The sequence below is a fragment of the Panicum virgatum genome, chromosome 9N (genome assembly GCF_016808335.1).
Source record: "Panicum virgatum strain AP13 chromosome 9N, P.virgatum_v5, whole genome shotgun sequence".
NCBI lineage: Eukaryota > Viridiplantae > Streptophyta > Magnoliopsida > Poales > Poaceae > Panicum > Panicum virgatum.
Window position 1 is genome coordinate 25,074,180 of NC_053153.1, and position 17,076 is coordinate 25,091,255.

General features: G+C 51.9%; 1 protein-coding gene across 1 annotated transcript; it reads left to right on the top strand.

Moving 5' to 3' along the window:
• The first annotated feature begins 356 nt into the window (after positions 1-356).
• LOC120688887 lies at positions 357-749 on the top strand. The gene has a single exon (XM_039971240.1). The coding sequence runs from the start codon at positions 357-359 to the stop codon at positions 747-749; it is 393 nt and encodes a 130-aa protein (XP_039827174.1).
• The last annotated feature ends 16,327 nt before the right edge of the window (positions 750-17,076 follow it).

Consider the following 17,076-nt stretch of genomic DNA (forward strand, 5'->3'; position numbering starts at 1 on the left):
GAAGGCGGTGGGGCCCAGGGGCCGGTCGGCCGACGGCCCACTGCCGCCAACCGCCCCCAACTTCCTCGAGTGGGCTTGTCTTGGTCTCCCCTTGTCCTAAAGTTGAGGGACGGCCTGTCCTAGCTGGGTTTGCTTCGGTTCTTGGGCTACACTTGGTCCATTTGAGCCTGAATCGGTACTCTGATATTTTCTGCGATTTTATGTCGGGCCAAAGTGTGCTTGTAACCTGCATATTAGTTTGAAAACACAACTTGCATATTCTAAAAGGTAAAGTGTGGTTTAGGGACTTTATTGGATAAGGATGCGTGTAAGAAATGCAAACTCTCATGATTTTCTGATCAAGTTGACGCCTGGAAATGGTCGTTAGTAAGCGTCAACACCAGGCCTTCTACGGCATCATCCCCGGAGCCGGGTCGACTCCAGTCGGCTGGGCCACCTTGCCGGTCACCTTCGGCACCCGCTACAACTACCGCACCGAGTACGTCAACTTCGAGGTCGCCGAGTTCGAGACCTCCTACCACGCCATCCTGGGAAGACCCTCCCTCACCAAGTTCATGGCAATCCCCAACAACACGTATCTTCTCTTGAAGATGCCAGCTCCAAAGGGGGTCCTCTCGGTCTACGGAGATCTGCAGGCCTCCTACGCGTGTGAGGCCAAGAACATCGAACTCTCCGACACCCTGGAACGATCCAGGAACTCAATTCTTGTTGCTCAGGCAGCAAAGAACCTCCCGGCGGACCATCAGTAGATCCCCGCCAAGGAGTCGACTTCCGAGTCGCAGCTTGCGCTAGCCGTGGCGACCAAGACCATCGTCCTCCGGGACGATGAGCCGCACAGGACCGCCGTGACCGGGGCCAGCCTCGACCCGGCGTAGGAAGATGCGCTCACCTCCTTCCTCTGGGAGAATTTGGATATCTTTACATGGAAACCATCTGACATGCCCCCAGTCCCAAGGGAGGAGGCTGAGCACTCCTTAGATCTGGACATGAAGGCGAGACCCGTTAAGCAACGGCTCCGCCGCTTCGCGCAGGATCGAAAGGAGGCTATTAGGGTAGAAGTAACTCGGCTCCTCCCCGCCGGTTTTATCAGAGAAGTCGCACACCCAGATTGGCCGGCAAACCCAGTCCTTGTAAAATTAGAAAAATAGAGAATGGAGAATGTGTGTTGACTATACCGATCTCAACAAACACTGCCCTAAGGACCCCTTTCCTCTAGCAGGCATCGATCAAGTCGTCGACTCGACAGCCGGGTGCGTTCTCCTCTCTTTTCTTGACTGTTACTCAGGGTACCACCAGATAGCCCTCAAGGAGTTGGATCAAGAGAAGGTGTCCTTCATCACCCCCTTCAGGGCCTACTGCTACAACACCATGACGTTCGGCCTCAAGAACGCCGGCGCCACTTACCAGAAGGCCACTCAGAGATGCCTCGAGGGGCAGATTGGGCGCAACACCGAAGCCTAAGTCGATGATGTCATCATCAAGACAAACGTAATGATCAGTTCATTACGGATCTCTCCGAGACATTTGAAAATCTCAGGAAATTCAAATGGAAGCTCAACCCGACCAAGTGTGTGTTCGGTGTCCCATCCGGAAAACTACTCGGCTTCATAGTCAGTAGCCGGGGCATCGAAGCCAACCCCACAAAGGTCAACGCTATCAGGTTCATGAAGCCTCCCAGGAGCAAAAAGGACCTGATGAAGCTTACAGGGTGCATGGCTGTCTTGAGTAGGTTCATAAGCCGACTCGGTGATAGAGGCCTACCCTTCTTCAAACTTTTTCGGAAGTGTGACAAGTTTGAGTGGAACGACGATGCTTCCAAAGCATTCCAGGAGCTCAAGGATTTTCTTACCTCGCCACCCATCCTAACAACACCAGAAGATGGGGAAGTCCTCCTCCTGTACATCGCCGCCACCACCAACGTGGTGAGCACCGTCCTGGTCGTTAAGCGAGACGAGCCGGGTCATGTCTACAAGGTGCAGCGACCAGTCTACTTCATCAGTGAAGTACTCGATGAGTCCAAGGCACGTTACCCACAAGTGCAGAAGCTACTGTACGCCATCCTCATCACGTCAAGAAAGCTTCGGCACTACTTCTAGGCCCACAAGATCAAGGTGGCCTCCTCCTATCCACTCGGAGACATCCTGCACAACAAGGATGCCAACGGCCGAGTCATCAAATGGTCAGTAGAACTTGGTGCTTTCACGATTGAGTTTACGCCGCGATCCACCATCAAGTTTCAGGCGTTGGCCAACTTCATTGCTGAATGGACCGAGATTCAAGACCCTCCACCCGACACCAGATCCGAGCACTGGATCATGTACTTCGATGGTGCCCTCAATCGTGATGGAGCTGGTGCTGGAGTTCTCTTCATCTCCCCGAAAGGTGAACAACTCAAATATGTCCTCTAGTTACTCTTCAAGGCTACCAACAATGCTGCCGAGTACGAAGCTTTCATCCACGGTGTTCGGATCGCTGTTACACTCGGCATCAAGCGTCTGCTGGCTTATGGTGACTCCAAAGTCATCATACAGCAAGTCAACAAAGACTGTGAGTGCACCAAGGAGAAGATGGATGCCTACTGCCGGGAGATCAGGAAGCTCGAAGCCAAGTTCTATGGTCTAGAGTTCCACCATGTCCCCAGGGACGACAACGTGGTGACTGACGTCCTGTCCAAGCTCGGATCCAAGCGATCCATCGTACCACCTGGTGTGTTCGTTCAAGCACTCAACAGCCCTACGGTCAAGACGGAAGAGGAACCTCCTACAATGTAACACCCGGTTTATAAAAGAGCATAAACCGAGCAATCATATACGTGCCAGGATCAAGTCACACGTATATACAACAGAATGAACAGTATATCACAGCTCATATCACGAATAAGACATAATAAAACGAATACGAATGTTATTTATTACAATAATGACAAAATGTCTGATACAGCGGAAGCGGAGTACAAAATACGATAAAGCTCTCCGAAGCTGAAGCAGGGCGCCACAGGGACGTCGACTGGGAGACGAACACCTAGAAGTCCTCGTAGTCCTGATAGCGCTGGACGAACTCCCTCGTGTCGGCAGGAACTGAGCAGCAGTAGCGTAGCCAAGAGGAAAAAGTAGAGAAGAGGCAAGAGTGAGTACACAACTTGTACTCAACAAGTATAACACAAACTATGAGGCTCTAGGCTGGCTGACTCAACTGCCTTAGCTTTTAAGTGTTGGCAAGATTTTATTTAAGCTATTTACTACGAGTTGATGAATTACCTTTAACCCAGTTACATAGTCATTAATCAAGTTTAATCATATCACTAATGAGAAACCAAACCAAAACCAAGCCACCAAGGTAACCCCGAGAAGCACCTCCCTCGTCGGAAGGAGATAACTCCACTAATCAAAAGGAGGATCTGGGCCGCTCATAACCGTGAGCACGGCTAGTATACCAGTTTTACACTCTGCAGAGGTTGCACATCTTTACCCACAAGTCGTGAGCTACGCCAGTTGTTCATCACACTTCCTTAGGTGAGATGACTAGCGACTCACTACGAGGCCGTTACAAAGAATCTCGTTGGTAAGGCGTAACCGCGAGAGATAGGTCAGCGACGATGGGGCCCACCTCCGGGGGTACAAGCACAGGAGCGCAATCCAAGCACAGACCAAGCCGGAGGAGCAGGGACCATTGAAGCTTACTACTCTTGCCCCGCAGGTAAGTTACTCCAAACCAAAAAGACCTAATTAGTAAGCCAAGTCTATCCCATTCTAGCCTTGTGGTAGCGCTGTTGTCCTAGGTTGTCGCTCTATGAACCGGTCCTTATGGAGAGTGGCCAACCAAGCACTAAGCACCGTGCTGGCCCCCTAAACCATGTTTCTACAAAAACATCTTTTAACGAGACGTGAGCCACTCAAGCCACACAGAGTGCCACTCTCAGAATTAAGTTCAAGTAAACCATTAATCAATTTAATTAAAAAGGACCAAAGTGTGTTATAGCGCAGCAACCTAGCACTACTAACCAAAATGCAACCCAAGGACATATATAAAGGATATAAAGTGGCTAGGAAATCCTTATAGGCATACAGTATTAAAATGCAGAATGAAAATGTATTTAAAAGTGATGGGTTGTTCATGTTATACTTGCCTTCCTCGTACTGCTCTGGCTGCTGCTCAAACTGCTCCGAAGATGGCTGCTTCGGGTACTGGTACTGGGGCTCCTCAGATGGATCATCGTCTACTTACGAACACATGGCCAAAACAACGCACAACAATAAGTATACAAGCAAACACTAACAAAAACTAAGGAACAGTACATCAATACATAAAAACAGCACACTAAACTACTCTAATACTGTTCTACGCGTTACAACGATCGCGTGGACATAAAGAACGCTAAAAACGGAGCTAAAACGCATTTTCTAGGCTAAAAACAAGTTCTAGGGGCTTATTTGTAAGAAAACTGAAGTTTCAGGGGCTTTTCTGCTAAAACCGAGGGCTAAAACGTAAATAAAGGTTAAACCCAGGGGCTAGCGCATAAAAACTCAGGGGCTGGACTGCGGGTTTGAAAACTGGAAAAGTCAGGGGCTAAAGCGTAAAAGGAAGGGCATACTTGGAAATATTTTTTACCAGAGATGGACTGCGGGTTGAATCAGAAGAAAGCTAGGGTCTCTTTAGAAAAAGAGCCAGGCCGAATCGTTATGGGTGGCTTGAGGCTGTTGGATCTAGATCTGAGGGCCAGGATTAGACTGGTCCTAGATCTGATCCGGATCGTCCACGCAAGATCGGACGTCTAGGAGTGAGCTGGACCGCGGGTGGCGGCGCTGGGTCGCCGGAGCGCGGCCCCGCGGCGGTGAGTTCGCCGGGGAAAACCAAACCGGCGCTCCCGGGGTCCGCTCGGGGTTTGCTGTGGCCGTGGAGCTCCGCCGTGGCGTGCGTGACGCACTGGAGGCCACAGGGAGGCGGCTCGGGGCTGGGAACGGGCCCCTTGACGGCGAGGGCGGCTCGGCGGCCACGGAGCTCGCCGGAGCGCGGTGCCTGGGCGCCTAGAGCGCGCCAGGGTCTACGAGGTCTAGCGCAAAGGGGATCAAGGGGCCCGTGCGGCACTCACCGTGCTCTAGTTTGGAAGGAGACGCGGCGCAGAAGGGTCGACGGCGAGCTCGGCGGCGATGGCGTGGGTGGCGTTCGCGGAGGGGCCGACACAGCGATGCTTCGGGCTCCGGATCTCCTCGGATCAATGCGGGGTTGCGCTGCGAACAAGAACCTGGGGTTAGGACGGGTCAGGGACCACCGGCGGCGAGAAATCGAGCGGGCGGAGCTTCTCACCGGCGACGAGGTCTTGGCGAAAATTCGGCGCGATGGTGGTGGAGATCGGGGCAGCAACCTCGGGGAAAACTCCTAGCAGCCCGGCGGAGCTCCTGGGGTGCTCGGCGAGGGCGGGGAGGTGGTGAAGCGGCGAGTCCGCGGCGGCGCAGGAGCAGAGCTGAGGCGGGCGAGCGGCTAGGGTCTAGAGCGGCGGCTGAGGGGTGGATAGGGTTTCCAGGGGGGTGCGGCTTGGGCGTTTAAAGCAGGGAGGCCGGGGATTGCGGGCGCGGTTGGGGAAGGAAACCCCCGGTGGTTTCGCCGGGGATCTCGGCGGGCCGAGCGCAGCCGTTGCGCGAGGTTGAAGGAGAGCCTGGAGGGTGGGGCCAGCGGGTCAGCGAGAGCGGGGTCGGGCGAGCGGGGCGTGCGCTCTGCGGGCGTGCTTGAGCGGGCTGACAGTGGGTCCGAGGGGTCAGCGGGGTGAGGCAGGGGAGCGTGCTCGCGGGCTGAGGCAGCGGGGCGAGCGGGGATCGCTGGCTGGACTGGGCCGGAGCGGGTGCGGCGTGGGAGCAGGCCGGGGCGCGCGTATGGGCCGGGGTGGGGAGAGGCTGGGCAGCTCGTGAGTGGGCTCGGGGAGAGCCGGTTGGGCCGGGCGAGAGAAGGGAAAGAGGGAGTGGGCCGCGGGTTCGGTTGGGCTAGACTGGGCTTGGGGTTTGGGTTTGAGTTTGGTTTTGGGTTCCTTTTCTAATTCTTCTTCTCTTCTATTTCTAATTCAAACAAAGTTTGAATTCAAATATAAATTTGAATTCAAACCACACTCAAATAAAAGTATGCACCAGCATGAATGCAACACAAAATTTAACCTTAGATAAAATTTTAATACTTATGAAACAAAATTAGATTAAATGCAAGGCTAAACACAATAAACCTTAGAAAATTAAATAAAGCCAATTTAATTTATTAAAACATACTAAAATTTAAATTAGGGTGTTACAGACCCTACCCCCTTAAAGAAATCTCGTCCCCGAGATTTAGCTGGGCTGGCTAGCAAAGAGATCTGGATATGTCTTCTTCAACTCCTCTTCTCGCTCCCAAGTAGCCTCAGCTTCACTGTGATGACTCCACTGAACCCTGCACATCTTGATGCGCTTGTTCCGAGTAACCCTCTCTGATGTCTCCAGAATCTTCACCGGATGCTCAGTATAAGTCAGATCCTCCTGGACATCTACTCCATCCAGGGGTGCCTGCTCCTCGGGTACTCGCAAACACCTCTTCAGCTGAGATATATGGAAGACATCATGAACTCCTGAGAGGCTAAGAGGTAACTCCAGGCGATAAGCAACTTCGCCTTTCCGCTCTAGCACCTTGAATGGCCCCACATAACGAGGTGCTAACTTCCCTTTGACATTAAATCTGCGGATTCCTCTCATCGGAGACACCTTCAGATACACATAATCACCGATACTGAAAGTCAGGTCTCTCCGCTTGCCATCAGCATAGCTCTTCTGTCTGCTCTGTGCAATTCTCAGATTTTCTCGCACCGCCTGAACCATCTGCTCTGCATCATCTATGATCTCAGGGCCAAAGAGCTGCTTTTCACCAATCTGATCCCAATAGAGAGGAGTCCTGCACTTTCTGCCATACAATGCCTCAAAAGGAGACTTCTTCAGACTGGCCTGATAGCTGTTGTTATATGAGAACTCAGCAAATGACAGGCACTTATCCCAACTAGTACCATACTGGATAGCACAAGCTCTCAGCATATCCTCCAACACTTGGTTGGTTCTCTCTGTCTGCCCATCTGTCTGAGGGTGATAAGCCGTACTGAAACGCAGCTTCGTATCCAACGAATCATGGAGCTGCTCCCAGAACCGAGAAGTGAACTGAGACCCTCTGTCAGATATGATCTTCTTGGGCACACCATGCAAGCAGACAATCCGAGAGATGTACAACTCTGCAAGTCTAGCACCGGAGTAAGTAGTGTTCACTGGAATGAAGTGAGCAACTTTCGTCAGACGATCCACTACTACCCATATGGAGTTGTACCCTTTCTGAGTACGAGGCAATCCAACAATGAAGTCCATAGTGATTTCCTCCCATTTCCACTCTGGAATCTTCAAAGGCTGCAATAGACCTGCTGGCCTCTGATGCTCAGCCTTGACACGCTGACAGGTGTCACAAATAGCCACGTACTCTGCCACTGAACGCTTCATTCCATACCACCAGAAACATTCCTTCAGATCATAGTACATCTTCGTGCTGCCCGGATGAATAGAATATGCTGTATCATGGGCCTCACTCAGAATCAACTTCCGAAGATCCCTCACATCTGGCACACAGATCCGGTTCTTGTACCACAAAGTACCCTGATCATCCTCTCTAAAATGAGGAGCCTTGCCCTTCTTGAGCAACTCACGAATCTCCTGCAGCTTCTCATCATCTTTCTGATGCTGCCTGATCTCTGACTCTAGAGTCGGTACTGCCTCGAATGCTGCACTGGAAGTATGATGCAAGAAGCCCAGACTCAACTGCTCGAACTCCTCGCATAACTCTGGAGACATCTGGAAAGCCACAACCATGTTGACATAACTTCTTCTGCTCAGAGCATCTACTACAACATTGGCCTTGCCCGGATGATAGTGAATCTCCAGATCATAGTCCTTGACCAACTCTAACCATCTCCTCTGCCGCATGTTCAGCTCATTCTGCGTGAAAATGTACTTGAGGCTCTTGTGATCAGTGTAGATATCACACCGCTGCCCATACAAGTAATGCCTCCAAATCTTCAGAGCATGCACAACTGCGGCTAACTCAAGATCATGAGTAGGATAATTCAGCTCATGCCGACGTAACTGCCGTGAAGCATAAGCAATCACTCTGCCCTCCTGCATCAGAACACACCCAAGACCATCCTTCGAAGCATCACAATATACCGTGAACCTCTTCGTCTGGTCTGGCAGAGTCAGGACTGGCGCCGTAGTCAACCTTTTCTTCAGCTCATCAAAGGCTCTCTGACGCTCATCAGTCCATACAAAAGCCACATTCTTCTCCAGCAAAGAAGTCAAAGGCTTCGCGATCTTGGAGAAATTCTCAATGAACCTCCGATAATATCCAGCTAAGCCCAAGAATGATCTGACTTCCTTCACTGTCTGCGGTGTCTCCCACTCGAGCACATCCTTCACCTTGCTCGGATCAACATCAATGCCTCCCTGAGATATAACATGACCGAGGAATGGAACTTCGTCAATCCAGAACTCGCACTTGCTAAACTTGGCATACAGCTGATGCTCTCTCAATCTCTGCAATACAAGTCTCAGGTGCTCCTCATGCTCTTCTTCTGTCTTGGAGAAGATCAGAATATCATCAATGAAAATCACCACGAAGACATCCAGATAGTCCATGAAAACCATGTTCATCAGATGCATGAAGAAAGCCGGGGCATTAGTCAGGCCGAAGGACATGACCGTATACTCATATAGCCCGTACTTGCAGGTGAATGCCATCTTCGGAATATCCCCAGGACGGATCCTCAGCTGAAAATATCCCGAACAAAGATCAATCTTCGAGAATATACAAGCACCTCGAAGCAGATCGAAGAGATCCTCAATACGGGGCAGTGGATGCTTGTTCTTGATAGTGACTGCATTCAGCTCACGATAATCCACACACATCCTCTTCGAGCCATCCTTCTTATCTACTAGTAGCAATGGGAAAGCCCAAGGAGAGAAGCTGCGACGGATATAGCCCTTGGCTAGCAACTCATCAATAGTCTTCTTGACTTCTTCATGCTCTATAAGTGCCATACGGTAGGGCCGCTTTGCAATAGGAGCTGTGCCAGGCAAGAGATCAATACAAAACTCAATGGCGCGTTCAGGCGGCATACCTGGCAGATCATCCGGAAAGACATCCGGGAATTCAGACACCATGCGAATACCGTCCGTGGGTCTAGCCTCCATCTGATGAAGAAATCCAGAAGGCTCTACTGCACTGATAACCACCTCTTGGCCACTGGAAGCTGATAGCAAGACTGTCCTCTGAGCACAATCTATCCGAACTCCCCATTTGGCCAGAGTCTTCATTCCCAGAATGACATCAATGCCCTTGGTGTCTAGCACCATCAGATCAGTACAGAACTCTACTCCCCTCAAGGAAACACTGACTCTCGGGCAGTAAGTGTGAGACCTCAACTGTCCTCCCGGTGAAGATACTAACAGGCACCTCTTTAATGTGCTAGTATGAATACCATGATGCTCGACAAAAGACTGAGTAATGAAGGAATGCGTAGCACCAGTATCAAAAAGCACTGTAGCTGGATATGAATTAACCATGAACGTACCAATAACCACGTTGGGAGCCTCGGCCGCTGACTCGGCCGTCACGTGGTTCACCCTGCCCTGTGCTGGCGCCCTGGGCTGAGCTGGGCGCCCCTGCTGTCCCGCCTGTGCCTTCCGGGGGCAAGCGTTGGCGTAGTGCCCCGGCTGGCCGCAGTGAAAGCAGGTGCGAGGAGGTCCTTGAGCCTGCTGTCCGGTAGGAGCTGCCGGACGTGGAGCCTGCGGTGCCGGTGGAGCAGCACGAGCCGGAGGTGCCGGTAACCTCTGGCCCTGACCTGCCTGCTGCTGTCGAGGCGGGTACTGCTGCGGTGGCCTCTGCTGGTACTGCTGAGGAGGCCGGTACTGAGGCTGGTACTGCTGGGGCTGCTGGAGTCGAGGACGAGTGTTGCTGCCGGAAGCAACGGGGACAACCTTCCTCTTCTTGTCCTCCATCTCCAGGTGCTTGCGCTCAGTGTTGAGCGCGCTGTCAACCAGATGGTTGAAGTCGTCGAAGCGGAGGTTGAGCAGCGCGTACTGGAGGTAGTCCTCAAGACCCTCCATGAAGTGCTCCTGCTTCTTGCGGTCATCCGCAACCTCGGCAGGGGCGTAGCGAGCCAGTTGAAGAAAGCGATCACGATACTCCGTGACCGACATAGTCAACCGAATTCACAAAGACAGATAGATATCGAAAGATTAACTCAAGATTCATAAGGATAGAACAAGGGGGCATTAGCTCAAAAGAAAACGTTGAATGATTATACTTAAGATTACCTGCTTCAGTGCAAGAAACTCCTTCTGTTTCATCTTCATAACGCCCGCGGGGACGTTGTGGCTGCGGAAACGCTCCCTGAACTGGAGCCAAGTGAGAGACTCGCGGTCGTGAACTGGGTGGGACTCCCACCAGTCCAAAGCTGCCCCTCGCAGCTGTCCTGCTGCGTACAAGACGCGCTCACGATCATCGCACTGGGCGATGTCCAGCTGACGCTCCACTGCACGGAGCCAGTCGTCAGCCTGAAGAGGGTAGGACGTGTGAGAAAACGTCGGCGGGTGACCCCTCAGGAACTCAGCACGCCTGTCGCGAGGCTGCGGCGGTGGAGGAGGCGGAGGCTGAGTGTGAGCGTGCTGAAGAGCCTGAACGGTGTTGTTCAGGGTAGCCATCATCTGCATCTGGAGCTGGAAGTACTGCTCCAGAGTCAAGGGCGGAGGCATCGGGATCCCGGTACCCTGGTTGTTCTGACCCTGCTGCTGGCCAGAACCCGAACCGGTGCTCCTGGTGTTCACCATCTGATTTGAACAAAAGATTTCACGAGTAAGGATATTGCAGGAATAAATTCAGATGGATATGATAACTCTTTGCGGAAAAAGACTCAGCCATGATAAAGTAGACAGGATAGAGTTGACTGTTTTACCCCCAACGATCTAACTCATTTTATTAATTAGTTAACTTTAACATCTGAGTGATTTTCTTTTCACAAAATTAAACTACTAAGCTATGCAATCATTCAAAAAAATCCAAAACAAGCATGAAGCATAATAACAAGCAGACAATTTCACGATTTAGCCGAGTTTAACATACGACTCGACTAACACAACGCGTCGCAGAACGTGCTATCGTATTATTATAAAAAGGTCACCTAGCTATACTCAAGGTGGTCAGATGATTGATTCAGGCCAAATCTACGAAAACTATTTTCCAGAGAGAACTCAAGGCAAGGAGGGTAAAAAGTCATAGAAGTCAAGGGGTATAATAGTAAAATAGTTTCAGCAGGCAAGGATTGGTGAGAAAAAGTCCTAAAACTCGACCAGTTCTATCTAGGCTTCGTCCTACAGTCGATACGGCTTTGATACCACTCTGTAACACCCGGTTTATAAAAGAGCATAAACCGAGCAATCATATACGTGCCAGGATCAAGTCACACGTATATACAACAGAATGAACAGTATATCACAGCTCATATCACGAATAAGACATAATAAAACGAATACGAATGTTATTTATTACAATAATGACAAAATGTCTGATACAGCGGAAGCGGAGTACAAAATACGATAAAGCTCTCCGAAGCTGAAGCAGGGCGCCACAGGGACGTCGACTGGGAGACGAACACCTAGAAGTCCTCGTAGTCCTGATAGCGCTGGACGAACTCCCTCGTGTCGGCAGGAACTGAGCAGCAGTAGCGTAGCCAAGAGGAAAAAGTAGAGAAGAGGCAAGAGTGAGTACACAACTTGTACTCAACAAGTATAACACAAACTATGAGGCTCTAGGCTGGCTGACTCAACTGCCTTAGCTTTTAAGTGTTGGCAAGATTTTATTTAAGCTATTTACTACGAGTTGATGAATTACCTTTAACCCAATTACATAGTCATTAATCAAGTTTAATCATATCACTAATGAGAAACCAAACCAAAACCAAGCCACCAAGGTAACCCCGAGAAGCACCTCCCTCGTCGGAAGGAGATAACTCCACTAATCAAAAGGAGGATCTGGGCCGCTCATAACCGTGAGCACGGCTAGTATACCAGTTTTACACTCTGCAGAGGTTGCACATCTTTACCCACAAGTCGTGAGCTACGCCAGTTGTTCATCACACTTCCTTAGGTGAGATGACTAGCGACTCACTACGAGGCCGTTACAAAGAATCTCGTTGGTAAGGCGTAACCGCGAGAGATAGGTCAGCGACGATGGGGCCCACCTCCGGGGGTACAAGCACAGGAGCGCAATCCAAGCACAGACCAAGCCGGAGGAGCAGGGACCATTGAAGCTTACTACTCTTGCCCCGCAGGTAAGTTACTCCAAACCAAAAAGACCTAATTAGTAAGCCAAGTCTATCCCATTCTAGCCTTGTGGTAGCGCTGTTGTCCCAGGTTGTCGCTCTATGAACCGGTCCTTATGGAGAGTGGCCAACCAAGCACTAAGCACCGTGCTGGCCCCCTAAACCATGTTTCTACAAAAACATCTTTTAACGAGACGTGAGCCACTCAAGCCACACAGAGTGCCACTCTCAGAATTAAGTTCAAGTAAACCATTAATCAATTTAATTAAAAAGGACCAAAGTGTGTTATAGCGCAGCAACCTAGCACTACTAACCAAAATGCAACCCAAGGACATATATAAAGGATATAAAGTGGCTAGGAAATCCTTATAGGCATACAGTATTAAAATGCAGTATGAAAATGTATTTAAAAGTGATGGGTTGTTCATGTTATACTTGCCTTCCTCGTACTGCTCTGGCTGCTGCTCAAACTGCTCCGAAGATGGCTACTCCGGGTACTGGTACTGGGGCTCCTCAGATGGATCAACGTCTACTTACGAACACATGGCCAAAACAACGCACAACAATAAGTATACAAGCAAACACTAACAAAAACTAAGGAACAGTACATCAATACATAAAAACAGCACACTAAACTACTCTAATACTGTTCTACGTGTTACAGCGATCGCGTGGACATAAAGAACGCTAAAAACGGAGCTAAAACGCATTTTCTAGGCTAAAAACAAGTTCTAGGGGCTTATTTGTAAGAAAACTGAAGTTTCAGGGGCTTTTCTGCTAAAACCGAGGGCTAAAACGTAAATAAAGGTTAAACCCAGGGGCTAGCGCATAAAAACTCAGGGGCTGGACTGCGGGTTTGAAAACTGGAAAAGTCAGGGGCTAAAGCGTAAAAGGAAGGGCATACTTGGAAATATTTTTTACCAGAGATGGACTGCGGGTTGAATCAGAAGAAAGCTAGGGTCTCTTTAGAAAAAGAGCCAGGCCGAATCGTTATGGGTGGCTTGAGGCTGTTGGATCTAGATCTGAGGGCCAGGATTAGACTGGTCCTAGATCTGATCCGGATCGTCCACGCAAGATCGGACGTCTAGGAGTGAGCTGGACCGCGGGTGGCGGCGCTGGGTCGCCGGAGCGCGGCCCCGCGGCGGTGAGTTCGCCGGGGAAAACCAAACCGGCGCTCCCGGGGTCCGCTCGGGGTTTGCTGTGGCCGTGGAGCTCCGCCGTGGCGTGCGTGACGCACTGGAGGCCACAGGGAGGCGGCTCGGGGCTGGGAACGGGCCCCTCGATGGCGAGGGCGGCTCGGCGGCCACGGAGCTCACCGGAGCGCGGTGCCTGGGCGCCTAGAGCGCGCCAGGGTCTACGAGGTCTAGCGCAAAGGGGATCAAGGGGCCTGTGCGGCACTCACTGTGCTCTAGTTTGGAAGGAGACGCGGCGCAGAAGGGTCGACGGCGAGCTCGGCGGCGATGGCGTGGGTGGCGTTCGCGGAGGGGCCGACACAGCGATGCTTCGGGCTCTGGATCTCCTCGGATCAATGCGGGGTTGCGCTGCGAACAAGAACCTGGGGTTAGGACGGGTCAGGGACCACCGGCGGCGAGAAATCGAGCGGGCGGAGCTTCTCACCGGCGACGAGGTCTTGGCGAAAATTCGGCGCGATGGTGGTGGAGATCGGGGCAGCAACCTCGGGGAAAACTCCTAGCAGCCCGGCGGAGCTCCTGGGGTGCTCGGCGAGGGCGGGGAGGTGGTGAAGCGGTGAGTCCGTGGTGGCGCAGGAGCAGAGCTGAGGCGGGCGAGCGGCTAGGGTCTAGAGCGGCGGCTGAGGGGTGGATAGGGTTTCCAGGGGGGTGCGGCTTGGGCGTTTAAAGCAGGGAGGCCGGGGATTGCGGGCGCGGTTGGGGAAGGAAACCCCCGGTGGTTTCGCCGGGGATCTCGGCGGGCCGAGCGCAGCCGTTGCGCGAGGTTGAAGGAGAGCCTGGAGGGTGGGGCCAGCGGGTCAGCGAGAGCGGGGTCGGGCGAGCGGGGCGTGCGCTCTGCGGGCGTGCTTGAGCGGGCTGACAGTGGGTCCGAGGGGTCAGCGGGGTGAGGCAGGGGAGCGTGCTCGCGGGCTGAGGCAGCGGGGCGAGCGGGGATCGCTGGCTGGACTGGGCCGGAGCGGGTTCGGCGTGGGAGCAGGCCGGGGCGCGCGTATGGGCCGGGGTGGGGAGAGGCTGGGCAGCTCGTGAGTGGGCTCGGGGAGAGCCGGTTGGGCCGGGTGAGAGAAGGGAAAGAGGGAGTGGGCCGCGGGTTCGGTTGGGCTAGACTGGGCTTGGGGTTTGGGTTTGAGTTTGGTTTTGGGTTCCTTTTCTAATTCTTCTTCTCTTCTATTTCTAATTCAAACAAAGTTTGAATTCAAATATAAATTTGAATTCAAACCACACTCAAATAAAAGTATGCACCAGCATGAATGCAACACAAAATTTAACCTTAGATAAAATTTTAATACTTATGAAACAAAATTAGATTAAATGCAAGGCTAAACACAATAAACCTTAGAAAATTAAATAAAGCCAATTTAATTTATTAAAACATACTGAAATTTAAATTAGGGTGTTACATACAAAGCCCAACTTGGTCCCGGCCATAGGGCAGCAAGTCCTCACTCTTGACGCCGACTGGCGCTCCCCAATCATTGACTTCATCAAGAACAACAAAAGCTATCCAAAGGGAAAGGAACACGAGAAGCTTGCTCGCCGGTCAAGCAACTACATCGTCATAGGAGCCGAGTTGTTCAGGCACTCGGCATCCTCAGGAACCCTGTGCAAATGCATTACACAAGATGAAGGAGTCCGACTCCTTAGCGATATCCACTCGGGTATCTGTGGCAACCACGCGGGAGCCTCCACGCTCATGGGGAAAGCCTTTCGATCAGGCTTCTACTGGCCCACGGCCCTGGCCGACGCCCAAAACATCATCAGACGATGTCCCGGGTGCCAGTTTTTCTCCAAGCAACAGCACATCCCGGCTCAGGCCCTACGGACTATACCGCCTTCCTGGCCATTCGCTTGTTGGGGACTCGACTCGGTGGGACCCCTAAAGATGGCCATTAGCGGATACAACCACGTATTCGTGGCGGTCGACAAGTTCAGAAAATGGATTGAAGTCAAGCCAGTGACAGCCACTACAGCAGCCAAGGCAGCCGAGTTCATCGAGGAGATATCGCACCGATTCGGGGTGCCTAACCGGATCATCACTGATCTGGGTACTTCGTTCACGGGCTCCATGTTCTGGGACTACTGCCAAGAAAGCTGCACGACGTCTACTACGCCTCCGTAGCGCACCCCAGGTGCAATGGCCAAGTTGAAAGGGCCAACAGCTTGATCCTCCAGGGGCTCAAGGCTAGCATTTTCGATACGATCAAAAAGTATGGTGCAAAGTGGCTCCAAGAACTACCTAGAGTAGTTTGGGGGCTCCGCACACAGAGAAGCTGGGCTACCAGTTATTCGCCATTCTTCATGGTGTACGGTTCTGAAGCAGTCTTGCCATCGGACATAGTTTTTGGTGCTCCGCGCATCCAGAACTATGACGAAAACAAAGCCGAAGTGACTCGATGCACCGACATCGACTCGGCAGAGGAGCACCGTCTGACGGCCTCCATACAACATGCGAGATATGAGCACCAGCTCCGGTGCTATCATGATAGCAACGTCCACGAGCACGACTTCAATGTCGGCGACCTGGTTCTACGATGAATCCAGTCGACCACCGGTGCTCACAAGCTATCCTCCCCATGTGAAGGCCCCTTTGTAGTCAGTGGGATAGTGGTTCCTGGAACCTACCACCTACAGAGGCCAGACGGCATAGATGTGGCCAACCCATGGAATATCGAGCACCTGCGCCGCTTCTATCCGTAGAAGCATAGAAAATGCAATGCTATGTACCCATCTAATCATTTAATAAAGTTTGTTGCATTTTATACATCACACTCTGCTTATTCTCGTTCTTTACCGAGTCGTTTTCAATACGCTCGGGGGCTGCGTCTCGGCCACCCAGCCAGCCCCCACTCGGAGTCTGACCAGTCAGACATGAACAACCCGGTTCACTCTTACTGAACATAACCGAGTACATTCAGGAACCACTCTGTGTCACCCTAACTAACTGCGCACATTGATGATCCGCTCTCAAGCGCTATAAAAAGGGCTCAGAGATTGCTTTCCACCTACTCGGTAAATTCAGAAAAGAACTCGGACTGTGGGCATAACTAAATAGCAAATAAAATTAAAGCATTATTTATATAAATATTGTTTTCAGTCGGTCCACACTGATAACCTTTCCTTGTAGCAAAATAAACAAAAGAAATTCTTGGAGACCGGCAGCCTACAACTCGGCCACGATGCGCTCGGCGATCTCCAGGACAGCAGCGTGGTTGGCCTCCCAGTCTGCGTGAGAGCAGTCTTCAGGGACGCCGTCTCCCACTGGGTCCAGATCCGCTTTCGGGAGATGGTTCTTCACCAGACCTAGGGTATGCTGCACGGCATCCCTGTCAGCTCCTTTGACGAAGGCCTCCAGACAGCCACGGGATGCCTCCAGCCTCCCAGACAGGCTTTCGGCCGCCGCCACGGCCTCGGGCTCGAACGCCCCAAGCATTGCCTCCAGCAGCCTGCTCAGGCGATCCAGTGTCGCCCGGTTCTGTGCTGCCTGATCCTCCATTTCTGCAGAAAAGCACCCGCTGGGTCAGCCCA